General features: G+C 40.5%; 2 protein-coding genes across 2 annotated transcripts; both read left to right on the top strand.

Annotated features, from left to right (window-relative positions):
• Window positions 1–9,509: 9,509 nt before the first annotated feature.
• LOC149118992 (ras-related protein Rab-13-like) lies at window positions 9,510–10,328 on the top strand. The gene has a single exon (XM_089294767.1). The coding sequence runs from the start codon at window positions 9,510–9,512 to the stop codon at window positions 10,326–10,328; it is 819 nt and encodes a 272-aa protein (XP_089150893.1).
• An 880-nt stretch (window positions 10,329–11,208) lies between these two features.
• LOC149118991 (paired box protein Pax-9-like) lies at window positions 11,209–11,709 on the top strand. The gene has a single exon (XM_089294719.1). The coding sequence runs from the start codon at window positions 11,209–11,211 to the stop codon at window positions 11,707–11,709; it is 501 nt and encodes a 166-aa protein (XP_089150845.1).
• The last annotated feature ends 2,834 nt before the right edge of the window (window positions 11,710–14,543 follow it).

Genomic DNA, 14,543 nt, shown 5'->3' with positions numbered 1-14,543 from the left:
ATTAGTAGCTTTTGGGGCTCGTTACTTTCGGAGGGTTCGCTACTCTCGGAGAGTCGCCAGAGGCCACAATTTTTTGGCGTTACTTTCAGGAGGTCACTACTTTCGGAAGTTTACAGGTACTCATGTTTAGAGCCCGTTGATATTGTCTCGGCTATCCGAGACAACCCTCTTCCCGAGTTACCCTGGCTGATCTAACTTTTCACATATTTCTTTGTAACTGATTCAACCAACCGTTTACATGAGGATCGCGAACCCGTCTCGGGGAGCGGGACAACTCGGTTCACGCCTCGTTAGGTAGGGTAACCCTGGCAGGCGGGACAACTTTTCTTCATAAAAACACTTTGGCTCGCCCAACCGGTATTGGGACAACTCTCGGCATGGCGAGTGTCACCTTCGAGAAAGTTGCTTCCGGGGGAGGGTTGTCTCGGGTACCCGAGACCATATAGATATAGATAGACGATGAGTTTATCTGCGAATGAAGTCAAAAGTGATGGAACGAAGGTACCCGGAAGAATTGATTCTTCGTAGTGTTTCGCTTGTTTGTTTTACTGCCTAACTCGATGTGTAAAGTGATCACAATATTAAAACTACGGCTGCATGCAAGTATACAAACGAAAAATCGTGTCTGTGGTTCGTTGTTTTAGGGTGCGTTCCTTTGGGGTGATCCGAATCCGGATCAGTGATCCGAGATCACTCGGATCGTGATGCATCAAAGGAACCGCTGAATCCACTGGTCACGGATTCATCGGTTCCTTTGATGCACCATGATCCGAGTGATTTTGGATCACTGATCCTATCCAGATCATCCCAAAACGAACGTTCTGAATCCAATCTATCATGCGTAAAATTAATACCGGTTTTAAAACTTCTCAAAACCAGTATTGTTAATTTATTTGGCTGAAACGATCGATAGTAGAAACGAGAGGGCGTTTTACTTCAACTTCCGCTTCACCAAGGGATACTGTTATAAAATAAGAATGAGAGCAAATTTTCGTCAACTAGAACTTCTCAGAGGCAGCTATGGACAGGTTTTCAAAGCCGAGTGGAACGGTCAACTGGTGGCAGTAAAGGAACTTCATAGAACTCTCTGGGAAGCTGACGACATGACTGGATCGAATGGATACGTTGCAAGATTTCGAGCAGAATGCAGCATTCTTGAAAACCTTGAGCACGTTGTTAAACTGTTGGAATTCGAAATTCCAGATGGTTCACCTCCAACGCTCTTTACTGAACTCTTAGATTGCGGACCATTGCGATTTAGAGAGCTATATTAATTCATTGCGCCCTCCTAACAAGATTCTGAAGATTCCATTTCCAGAGGCAGTCTCGATCATGTCAGATGTAGCCGATGGGCTTGCTTATCTTCACTGTGAATGTAATCCACCAATTGTGCATCGAGATTTAGCCTCTAAGAACATTCTACTGACAAAGGAAAGGCAAGCTAAGATTGCTGATCTTGGTCTTGCTAAAGTGTTTCCATAAAACAGAAAAGATGTATGCGTCTCCAGTACCTGGAACACCGGTCTACAACGCGCCGGAAACGTTTCCCGCTACACATGGTAATGCCAATGCTCCGAACAAGTTGGAATGCGATGTTGATATTTTTTCCTATGGAGTTATTTTAATGGAGGTCATCAATGGCAGTCCTCCAGTTGTGGATCCTCAAGATCACTTCACGAAGGGTTTTTATTCTCGGGATCTCTATTTTCCAGAATTTTACTTCCTCAGAGAAGAGAGTTCAATTAATTTCCAATTATGCTATATTATTAGTAAACAATATTACAGTGCGTTTTACAAACCATTTGACAAACGATTTCCGAAGTTCGTTTGAAACTCGAGAAGTCCGCTGCAAACTTAGCCTGCATGTAAACGCAGACGTATTGCTAGCTGTCGCTTGTCTCCGGAAATACGTCTACGTTCGCAGGCTACTACGAGCTATAAGTTGAAATTGCAAATTTCGTTGCCAACTGAATATGAACCAGTCTTTACCCAACATGTACAAGGAAAAGCTTTCAATTTATAATCATCGAGACAGCTAGCTCGTGGTATCAATGAAGTTAGAAAAGGGCATCAGAAATTGTAAACTGACTCAGGGTTAAAAGTTCCCTAGCCTTCATCCTTCGCTCTGGGGGAGTTAAAAGGTTCCCGGTAGAGCAAACTTACCATGTAAATTATAATATCAAGCACTGTACATTAGAGCGGTTTTCAATTGAGCGTCGTAATACCAAGACCAAACCAATTACTAACGAATTAGACTACTAGCCAATCTCAAACCGTAGTAAAACCACAACCAAAGCCAAAGTAATTGTCTAATTACTTTCGACACTCAAATGAAAACCGCTCTATTGAGTTGAGTTATGCAAGAGAATATGGCCTAGGAGCTTTGGCAGGAAAGTTGAATTTTGCAAATTGAAAGAAGGCAATGCATTTAGCGCTAGAAAACGCTCATCGATAATTAGTCGCAGTTTTGTTTAAAAACAAAATTACATAACTTTAACTTTATGGTGAACTAGAAACGGCAGGTTTCTTTCACAGGTCACTGGTCACCAAAAATATGCCAAAACGTCATAAAACAGATGCATACAAGTGCGTCCCGTGTTACTATAACAGCTCTTTTCTGAAAAAAAAAAAAAACGCATAGGGAAATCAGCTGTAGCACTGAAAAAAAAAATGATCCAAAGAAAGCCAAGACTTATTTCTGTTGAAAACATAAATTGTTTGTTGCCTTTCAATATAACATGAAAACGAAAGAAGCCTACACTGATCCGTGAATTATGCATTTACTTACGGGTGATTTGTGAACCAACGACTTTTGCGGGAATAATTGTTCACTTTTTTTTGGAGATTTTAGCGTCATTAAAGCTAGTAAACTACACCAATCAAGATGTAAAGCCTACCCATTCCACGCGCTTGCGTCTGGAGGACTGAGAACTAACCATGGCGACAGTGAACCAGGAGGGCCTAGAATCTAGTCTGTCACGATGTGTCACACACGGCATTTCGATGCATCAAAATGGAGGGTTCTGTATGTTCTGCGAAACGTGGATAGAATTTGTATAATTATGTGACACATGATTTAGCCTTTGCATTTTTACGTGAAACGTGATCGCTTCTTTTTTTCAGTGAACGTGAAGCTGTTTTCGAATTTTTGCGTGATGCGTGAAAAGGCCAATTCCTTATGCGTGAAATTGTTTTCAGAAGAGATATATGGGACCCACTTGTTTCAGTTTAGTACATACTCGTTGTAAAGATTTCAAAAAAAGATAGAAATAAAACAGGTCAATTTGCTATCATAATTAATTTTCTTATTATGATAAAATATATGTAACACCAGGAGCCATAATCGGGGACGGAGACCGTAAGTCTTGGGATCCGCGCGCACCTATGATATGGGACAATTTTTCTATTTTTAGAACAAATTGCGCCATCCTGACGTCATATATCCGCGCGGATCCACACACATGTCGGGGTCTCTCGCGTGGATGTTATCACGTTGCGTGATCAAATGGTGAGAATTGCGAGATTCTCTTGCAGATTTTTCACAGCGATGGCAGGGAATTAGGCAGGGAATAAGAACCAGGGCTCTTATATGTAGTTTTATCCTCTGAGCTAATGGAAAAGGTAAGTTTTTTAGGGTCGAAAATATGACTTTGATTTCGCACTGTAAATGAATGCTCGCGCTAGTTGTACGCGTAAGCTTTTGCGCTTGTTCTATAAAGAAAAGTTATGTAAGAAAACTCTATACTCTGGTATCGAGTTAATTTGTGAGTTTCCCAAACAATGCTTAATCATAACCAAACCGTGGTTTGATAGTTTCTTATTGTTTCTGTTTGTTTGGCGAGTTGCAAAAGTTTTTGAAAGGAAACTGACGCGTACAAGTAGCTCATTTGCATAGCGCAGCGCGTGCACTTTCAAGTCCGAGTCGGTGTTTTCAATTGTCAACAAACCTTGACACAGATTTCTTTCGCTCTCTTTTGTGCCGAGATGCTGCAACAATTTTCACCAACGCCAAAAGGGTACTAACATCATGAATGTTTCTTTAACATAGTGAAATTTTACACTACGAAAATAAAATACGCAAGGAGTTTTAACAAAATCGAAATCTTTATTCGAGTACCGTGACTATTCGAGTTGATTAAAGAAAGCTGATTATTTCTACTGTATTCACATATTTTCAGCTAAGCTTTTAATATGTTCTCAAACATTTATCAACCTTAAACATATTTAAAAACTAGAGATACATGAGTTCGATGTACGTTTTCACTCGAAAGTGGGGAAGTCCAATTTGTCATGTTTTACTGACTGAACCAAGTATCGGCGGGCGCTCTTATTCATCGACAACAGTCAGTTTATTGGATTTTTACACAACCAAAACTGAGCAGCATCTACAGACATAAATTTTATTGTCACTTATTGGGCCTTAATAAAACATCAAGCGTTGCTTACGATTCAGGCGAATTTCAAACTTGCAATTATTTTTTTTTTACTGTTCGGTCGAGATAGACTCTGGTGAAATCCTCGCAGGCGTGTGGCAAGAGGAGGGAAACTTTGAAGTCCTGGAACGCTGCTATATCCAATTATATCCAACTAGCTTTTTTTGCTGTGTTTTGGAAAAGCTGGTAATCTTCAACACACGTGAAACTTAGAGTGGAGTAATGTGGAGCCCTTGTAAAAAAAGCTGCGGAACACAACTTGGTCAGTGACATAAAGCGGCACATAACTAAATTTGACACTGTCTAACTTCACTCAAACTGCAGCAGCTTACGACGAAAACGCTGAAGCAAAATTCCAACAGAAAGTATTGAGTTGTGGACCAAAAGCATCAAACATCTCGGGAATTTCGGACGCCATTTTCCCGCGCTACATCCGCAAAAATCCTCGTAGCATGTACGCGCGTGTGCCGCACGAGATGGCGCAATTTGTTCTAAAAATAGAAAAATTGTCCCATATCATAGAGACAGCCCCAATACTAGAAATGGCGCGCGCTTACGGTCTCCGTCCCCGATTATGGCTCCTGGTAACACTACATGTCTGAAAGCTACATTTCAACCCATTTCGTACATATACCACCCCTAGAAATTTCTTCATTAAAATTATACAGTAAAACATGTTTAGTTAGGGTTTGTTGCATGGAAACATCGATAAACCTCTTGGGAATCTCGGGTAATTGTTACATCGCGAGTTTTACAGAGTGCTTTTTGATTGTGACCTGTTACCTGTGACCTGTGACCTGTGACCTGTGAAAGAAACCTGCCGAACTAGAAAAGTCTGTCATTTTATTTTTATTTACTTAATTTGAGGTCAACTGTTACTATTCAGTATTACCAGTACACAAGCATGAATACTTGACACCGTAAATTTAATTTGTTTCGAAAATGTAGCTGTCGCCTTTACTGCCGCTGGGCGTTAAATTAAGCACAATTATTAACGACATAGACATAACGACATAAGGAAATTACATGTATGTTACGGTGTCCGAGGAGTATCACCAAAATAATTACAAGTTTTGATTCTTGTCTTGTCCGTTTGATTTCTCAAATGATTTTTTGATTTCCAAAATTTGTCGGTTTGATTTCTCAAATGGGTTTCGGCAATTCCGCTATGTGACCAATAGTTTCAGCGGTCTGTGCATGGAGATTAAACTTTGGCTGTGACGTCAAAAAACCCTCGAAAACGGCACATTTTAATGTTTTCAGCGTGTTGGGATCTGTTTCGGTCAGTTAGTTTACCATTAATTTACGCATAGACAAGGTTATAGTTCATTAGTATTTTCACGGTAGTGCATAGTAACAAGATGTTAACGCCATAATCTTTCCAGATACATTCTTTTATCATATCAAGACTCTTCAAAGACCGCACATGGCCTAGGAGATAATCTCTGACGGAGCTCTGAAGCAAAAAACGTACATGCCATGAGCCTACAATAAGAATATGGTTCCATTAGCCTGAGTCGCAGACAGTCTAAACCACCGGGATTTTGTGACAGGTCCGGCAGCAAAGCAGGCTAGTTTCCATAAGATTGTCGACGAGCGTGCGAACGATTTCTCCACAAATAGCCTGCTGCGCGAGATAGCCGATAGAACACAAAAAAATTGTGTGGCATTGTCATTTCTTGAATCGAGCTATGGAAGAATCCAGAAGATACGAAGCCACAGTAGCGTTCTTTGCAGCAGAAAAAAGGAGAACTGACGTTACCTGAAATATAGCTGCTATCCCCGGCCAAAACGAGAGTGTGGTATCACTCATTACAAAAAAATAAAAAGAGCGTGCATCTCAACTCGAGAACGGAGTTTATCACACTAGCAATGCTAGAACGCATGCGTCTTACATGTTATGTTCTACCACAAGGAAAAGAACTCAACGTTCGTGGGTAGTCCCATATATGAAATGTATCTTTCACCTAACATATGGTCGACTTTTGACGCTAACTAATCTGCGCAAATTGCCTTTGCTCTTAAGAGAATAGCACCACAAGGATAGCATGAGATTTGCAAAACCATATATATATTTGTCATATTTTCAGTGAGGGTAACGTTAAAATGATACGTTTTGCGTAATGCACACGGGCACCTTTTAGCTACCTCACCCAGCCCCCCTTCCCACAAGGCTAATTGATTAATTGAAATTAATTAATTAAACAAACATTAAAGTTTACACCTTATTGTGTTTTAGTAGAATTCTACTAGTATACTAATGCAAATGCTGCAATCTGATTGGCTGAGCTACTCGTATACTATCAGCCATTAGAGTGCAGTGGCTGTCGGTCGTCCACAAAGTGTAACGTTTTTATCGTTTTTTCGAAGTTTTGGGAGAAAGTTTAGATGTAAATGGATAATTAAATTCCTGAGAAGACTAAAAGAAGGACATTAGCGGTTTCTTGACTTTAAAAACTTGAAATTATTGAAAAAACGGGTGCGCGTGCGAAAACAACTGCAAATTTTCGTGCGATTTTGTTAAAGCGTAAAGTTCAATAATGCGTAGAAAAATAATTAGAAACCGTTATTTGCGTTTATTTCAGTTAGAACTCTACTAAAACAATTAGATTATTCGCTCTCGATTTCTATGAGGCGATAGTTGATGAGGCCTGCGGCCTCATCAACTATCACGTCATAGAAATCGAGAGCGAATAATCTAACTGTTAAATAGTGTTAGTGCATGACCAAACAGCAGCCCCCTAAACCATCCCAATAGTGCACTCTGCACTAAAAATAATAATAATAACTCCTCGCATCGTGAGCTTGGGCCGCATGTGATTAGTGTTGATTCTGGATGATTTTTCTGACTCATTTTATAGATCGTTTTCATGGTAAGTAAACATTTGAGAAAAATGCACTTTAAGTTTCTTATACGAAGTATTAAGCATTTAACAAGCCACAAATAGCGGGGGGGGGGGGGAGGGTGCAGATTGGATCTCGGGGGAGGGGTGCAATGGTTGCTCTATTTTGTAAAAAGTTACCGCAGTTGTGGGAAATATTCCTTTTCATAAGGGAAATGAATGAGCCCGTGATGGCAATTCGAGACAAAGCTTTTCACAACTAATTATGCCAATCGAGTTCTGCATGTCTTTAAAGTTTTTTTTCTAAATAGTTTCGTTCATATATGTTAAAACTAATCTATATTTTTGGTCAGGTTCTTATAGTAAACAGTCGTTGCTGTGGCCGTTGCTACGTGAAAAAACTTATACCACTGTGTACTTTCCTTGAATTTCACACTCATCTAGAAGAAAATTCAGCAAGATCGTTTTCAAAATGTTTTTGACAAGTCCTCAAGGGTCTTAAGTCTTGTATTTCCAAGAAATTGAATTTTTCATGAACATCGCCATATTTTAGGGTACCGTAACCCCTTAAGGCTGTTTTCACTAGCGACGGAGTCGTAGTCGGAGTTGTAATTAGAAACGTAGAGCGATATGATCTAGTGAAAATTAGACCGACGAAGTCGGAAGCAGAACACCGATTCTGCTTAAGACTCCGTCGCTTACGATCTAATGAAAACTGCATTGTCGGAGTCGGAAGCAGAAGTGGAAGAATATACCAATCACAATGTTCGATTCCGGGCCCTATGATTGCTTGGTTCTTCCGCTTCTGCTTCCGACTCCGACAATCTAGTTTTCACTGGATCATAAGCCACGGAGTAGTAAAATGGAAACGTTATGATTCTTCCGACTCCGATTCCGTCGAGCTTATGACTCCGCTTACGACTCCCATTTTCGATTTTCATTAGGTCGTAAACCCTCTTACGACTCCGATCCGACTACGATTCCGACTACGACTCCGTCGCTAGCGAAAACCAGCCTTTAGGACAACCCAAGGAATCTGTTTCAAAACTAAAGAACCACTGTGTCGCCTCAAAGTCTAGCCTAATTAATTTGCGGTGTAACTTACCGCCATGGAGTCCTCAGGAATGTTTGAAGAGTTTCTATAAAACACTAAAACCTTTAAAGGAGAAGGTCACTCCAAAAAACGTATATTTTCTGTCAACGCTAATAAAAACCTTGCACTTAGTTCAGCCACTTACCGAAGTTTCAGCCTCTAAAGTGCAGGTTTTCCATGTGAAATTAATCTCCAAAGAAGCCCAAAATTCGAACATCGTTGCCGCCATTTTAAACAGTACTCAGCAGCCAGGCTGCGTTTTCGTGACGTCATTCCGTCCGAGAGATTTTATCCAAATTGCTTCCGAGAAGTCTTTTAACTACCACTCTGGGTTATAACTGCTCTTGAGCTTTATTATTTTGAACCAAACATGCTCCAAACTCCAAAATTATAGCATTGAACATTGTGAAATGGATAATCACTCGGAAAAATAGATTTTGCTGACCTTGTGAAGGATGCCAAGTCAGTTATAGGGTTTTTCTCCTTCCCGCCAATTTTGAGTTGGACGGAATGACGTCACATAAACACTACCTGAATTTCAGCCGCCTCCTCCGCTCGCTAAGTCACTGGGGGCGTCACTCGGGGGAGGCGGCTGCAATTCAGGCTACATAAACACGGCCTGGCTGCTAAGACAGTTTCAAACTGGCAGCCTCCGAAGTCGCTTCTCTCGGGAGAAATTTCTTCAGGATAGCGGGCACTTCAGAGGCTGAAACTTTGGTCAGTGGAAAAGCTGAATGTTTACTTGCTATAGGCGAAGACAAAAAAATTAACTTTTTAGATCTCCTTGATTTAAATCCTTAATTGCTGGAGCTTTCATGCGATTACTAATTTATGATATGACTGAGAAACTTACGAACTCGCGCGCATTGATTTGCACTGCATTGCATACAAATTAAACATTAACGATAAATTGGCCCGCTCTCAGCCAGTCAAAATGAAGTAATTTTCTCAGTCATATGATTAGGTGAGTAGTTCGTAATTCATCTAGACCACTCGTTATATTGCTGTTACGTTTGCAAACAAATGTATGTACCGGCTGAGACCTAGTACTGTTATGATGTAGCTTAAAAACATTCGTTGTTATCAAGAGATGGCCAACGAATTCTAGAAAAGAAGCGTCGTGAATGTGACATAAAGAAGATGGGCGAACATAAGCTGAAGAAAATTGTGCTTTGGTGTATTGAAGATTCCAGCGAGGAAAGACCAAGCGCTGAAGAGGTCTCCAAGTGGCTTCAAAATGAATGGTCCGAGATACAACAGAAACGAAATATTGCTCAAGTTCGCAAACTTCGGGTTGCTGTCCTTGGTAAATCCGGCGCGGGAAAGTCGTGCCTTATTTCACGCTATCGTGACGGTAAGTTTGATGATAAAATGATTACTAAGATTGGTCCGGACTTGCTAACTATGAACATTGACCTCCACGACAAAGAGCATCGCTTGGAAATTTTTGACACTGCAGGAGATGAAAAGTATCATAGCCTTATTCCAACGATAATAAAGCGTTGTAGTGGCGTTGTGCTGGTCTTTGACTTAACAGATCGGCCTTCCCTCGTTGAAGGTATTCCTGAAATGATAAAGCTGGTTAAGGAGAGTGCACCAGATAACACCAGCTTGATTTTAGTAGGGAATAAAGCAGACTTAGCTGATGCCCAGGAAAGTAGACGAAAAATTGTAAAGGAAGAAGCAGAACTTTTTGCAAAGGAACTTGGAATTCGTTACATCGAAACGAGTGCTTTGTCTGGGCGAAATGTCGACAGAGCCTTTGAACTGATTGCAAACGAGATCTATGACACCTTGGACTTGTCTGATATCGACACTTACACTACCAGTACAGACAACATACAGCGGGTCACCAATGAAGATGTTCCACGCGATATAACCTTTCTGAAGAAGGAGGCTGACTGTTGGGTGGTTGCTGTTAGGAGGTTGCGGGAATGGTGGGAATCGTTAAGTGGCTAATGGCTACTGCAACGGCAACGGAAATTGTAACACGACAAAAGCAGCAACAACGTTACCAACTATGGAGTGGTGCTCGTTGATATTCCGGACCAACAAAGAACTTACGTTCGATCATCTACGTATACATATCATACGTAGACTTATTAGCAGGAACTAGGTTACCATCACTCATTTATTCTCTATTTTTAATTTCTAGCGAAAAAACTTTGAAAACGTTGGTATTTACAGTAACACCAAGTTTCAACGACAAGTGACCAATAAGCTGGAATGCCACAGGTATACCAGACTATGTATATACGTACGAAGATCGTTTTAAGGAATTTGCGAAAAACTGTGAATAAAAAAGTTTGTGCAGAAGTGAAGCGAACGTTTTCAGCGGCTAGCTAGATATACGGAAATAGAAACACAGTAAAAACACCTTTCCTAATTTCCTGTGTATTTTTTTATGCTCCCGAAAAGGCCTTTTGACCGTTTTACAAGGATTTTAACTAGTTTCAGCTTCCCAGTCTTTCTTTGTACAATTTCCCCCAAAATAGGGAGGAAACCTGTTGAGCTAAACTCGTTGAAATCGTTTCAAAACAGTTAAAACACCCACTGCAACGTGAGAAATAGACAAGGGAAGCGGGGAAGGCGTCTTTACCGTATTCGTTTTCCGTATTTCTAGCTGCTGAATACGTTCCTTACATTCCTTTCCTTGTACAAGCTCTTTTACCGTCGCTTGCCACTCCCTGTCCACACACGTGACAAAAACATGTTCTGCCGGCCAATCAAAATTCAAAGTTTTTACGCTCAAACTTCAAAGTATACCCGCCCACTTGGGAACGTTTTGGCGCCAGTCACGCAAATGTTCGTAGCTGATTTTTCTGCCGTTTGGCAAGACATGGCGTTTACACTAACTAAGCTAGGTAGGAATTTCAAGCAAGGTGTACCACTGTCAAGCGATTTACGAAATCGAGTGATAGAACTCGCACAACTTCATTCGAATAGGGAAGCTGGAAGAAGACTGCGCGTAGATGCGAAGACAATATCGAAAATTGTCAAACAATTCAGAGAGTCCGGGAGTGAAGCTCCAAAACCTTTGAACCACACCATGGCTGCCTCTAAATGTTCTTTTCAAGACTCCATGTTATTGCAGACTATGGCACAAACAAAAGGATCATCGTCTTTGAGGGAATTACGGGACGATTTGACTATTCATGGTGACTGTGGAGTTCTGGCAACTTCGACAATTTCCAGACGTGTTCGAACCAAACTGCCAAGAGGTCAAAACTACTCCCGTAAAAGATTAGGAAAATGCGCATCCGAGAGATTCACAAATGATAACTTGGTGTACACTCAGAACTCTTTTTCGGAGTATCCTTCAACTAAAGCATTCCGGTGATGAACACCCCTATCTGAACAAAAAACAAAACAAAACAAAACAAAACAAAACAAAACAAAACAAAACAAAACAAAACAAAACAAAACAAAGCAAAACAAAACAAAACAAAACGAAACAAAAAAGGGTAACCTATCGTGACATTAGTTCTTAAGGTAAAAAGCGTTTAGTAAAAAAACAAGATTGACTTAACATCTTGATTTGAAATTAGGAGTCTTACAGCTCTTGAGCAGCACTTTCAAGTTTCGCGCGGCTAATATGTTGAGTTAGAGAACTTTTGTGGTATCAGTAGGTGAGGTTACAGGGAAAAATAAATAATTGTATAGGTAAATATGGCAAAGCATTGACAATAGATTGTATCAGTCATTATATGGCCAGCTGCGCGAGGGGACAAGAAGAACCAAATCCTGCAATGTGATTGGAAGGTAAGATCAGAGTGTCTTTATCGCCAGGGAATGGTGCCTTTTTATGCCATATAATAAATCCCTTATTGACCAAGCTTATTCCGGTAAGAAGGCTGGATATGGCCTCGTTCTCTTTTTGCGTGCTTATGGACCGCGTCTCGGTCCATAAAAATAATGCAAAACAGAACTTGACCAATCTCGAACCACCTTGACCTCACGCTTGGTCACTGACTCGTATAAATTAAATATTGGCTGTATATCGCTTTGCATTTAAGAACGTATGCGTTAACAAAATTGTTTATCAGGTGTTTATCACATGTCCTTACAGTTAGCAACACAAATTTATGATTAAAAACATCAAAATGAACAGCGATTAAAATTGCTGTCTATTTGTCAACCTGTGTTGCCTATCTTGGTCACCAGGTTTTGTTATTTAGCCAGTAATCGAGTAAGACATAAAAGTACGTATTTTATTAATTTTCAGTTGCCATGCGTTGAATTCTCCGTAATTCCTCATTGTGTACAAGATCGGGTCTCAGACTTTTGAAAAAAAGAGTTGAAGACAATTTTTGTGCTTCTCCTGCTAGCTATCCTGGGAAAGGTATTGTCTGGTAAACGAGAACAGTTTTGTTATGGGTCAATTTTATAGTCTTTATAGAGTGACACACGAGTTCCTCGCCGATGTTTAATGTTTTTTTTTTTTTATTCAAAGCATTCATCGTATTCAAAAATCTACAAAGAAAGGGCCACGCCTAATGTCAGCCAGGTTTCTCCACTATTTTGACCGTGAAGAAGTTTTACAGCTAGCATCAAGTAAGCTAAAGGCTACTGACTTATATTGCTGTTTATGAAGACATTCCCAAAGAATTATACGATTTACGCTAGGTTCAAATCTACCCGCAGTTTTGAAAAAGGGGTCTGTTAATTGTGCTTTGGAGCAGTGTGTTTGTTGGTAAGCTTTTCAAACCAGTTTGACTTGATTAATAGGCTTTTGGATTTTCTTGTTTTCAATTTCAATTTGAGTTTGATTTTTCTAGATGAAGGTAGGGGCTGTAGATCATAAACATGCAACACTGTCAAAATCAAACTGGTTTGTTATAAAGTTAAAGCCAAAGGTAAAGTTTTGTAAGCACTGCAGGGTTGTCATTAACGTACTGATGTTAGCTCTCCAAACCGACGGGCAGGTCAACCTTACATGGGCTCAGACAGTGACTTAATCTGAGTGCAACAGGACATGTCTTACAGAAAATGTATGACCTCGAAACATAGAGCCATTACAGCTGCACTTTTCGTTGAAGTTTTGAAAAACGCATACCTAATTTTACTCCGCGAGCTGTGCTGAAATCGATGCCGCAGGCATCGATTTCAGCTCAGCGTAGCACATTATTTTCCTTGGGGGGCTCCATTACCTTCAAGTCTGGCGACAACTGCAAGAGTGGGGCTAATTGTGGATACCTCTTTGGGGTCCCTGGTCCTTAATTTAGGGGGGTGGGGTCGATTTGAACTTGTGTCCATAGTCTCAAGTCACTCTGACGGCTGCTGAGTGGAGAGCATGGAGTATGTACTTAGCTGTCCAACGTGACACAATCCTTAAAGTGCATGGAATTTTCCAAAGCCGAGTGGGTTTATTGCCTTGGCAGAAGGTTGCATTATTGTCGTGAAGGGGGCTGATATGTGCGTAGTGGTACCTGACCCCCGTGGGGAGGGGGAGATTTCAAGGCACTTAGTTTGCTGTCATTAAGGCTTGCTTGCAAAGAGCTTTTATCTGATATGATGACAGTTAAGCCTGAATTCATCCACAGGTGGCCGAGAGATTCTAGTGTCATTTCCTTTTTGCACTAGATGAAGTGTGGAGTGCAGAACTTGGTAAGCACTGCTTACATGACTCTATTAGACACTAGGTGTTATTGGGCTGTTCGGACCTAGTTTTCAAAACATCAGGTATAAATGTATAAATTGAAGGCAGCAAAGCAAAGGGTTTAAAAGCTGTCTTCACTTAAAAGCTCAACCCGACCGTTGTTTATTGGTGGCTAATCCATCTCTCTTACACGCCATTCTTGTAACGAGATCTTCATATATAATTGTGCAAGGGCTAGTCTTTTCAAGAGAGGTTCAAGTCATTCTAAAGGTGGCTCAAAACAGTTTCCAACACTTAGATTTGGATGGGTCGTTATAACCACTCTTTATCACTTGATGCTACAATCATGGTATGAAAAAACTGCCCAACACAATAGGTTACCATAGCAACAGAAGGATCTCCTAAAAGCACTCTTGATTACAGGTTTAGGGGCGTATAATTCAAAAACGGCACGGTGAAATTTTTTTGTTATCAACTTGTGATAAACACGATAAGACGCAACTTTTGGCAAAGTTTAAAAAAATTCTGTACATGGGGTTCAGAGCCACGTTAAATTTTCGAAAATTTAAAGTGGC

This window comes from Orbicella faveolata, unplaced genomic scaffold (assembly GCF_042242905.1).
Source record: "Orbicella faveolata isolate gen_17 unplaced genomic scaffold, um_ofav_v1 contig_1, whole genome shotgun sequence".
Lineage (NCBI taxonomy): Eukaryota > Metazoa > Cnidaria > Anthozoa > Scleractinia > Merulinidae > Orbicella > Orbicella faveolata.
The sequence above is the reverse complement of the archived record's forward strand: the minus strand, read 5'-3'. Positions and strand labels throughout refer to the sequence as shown.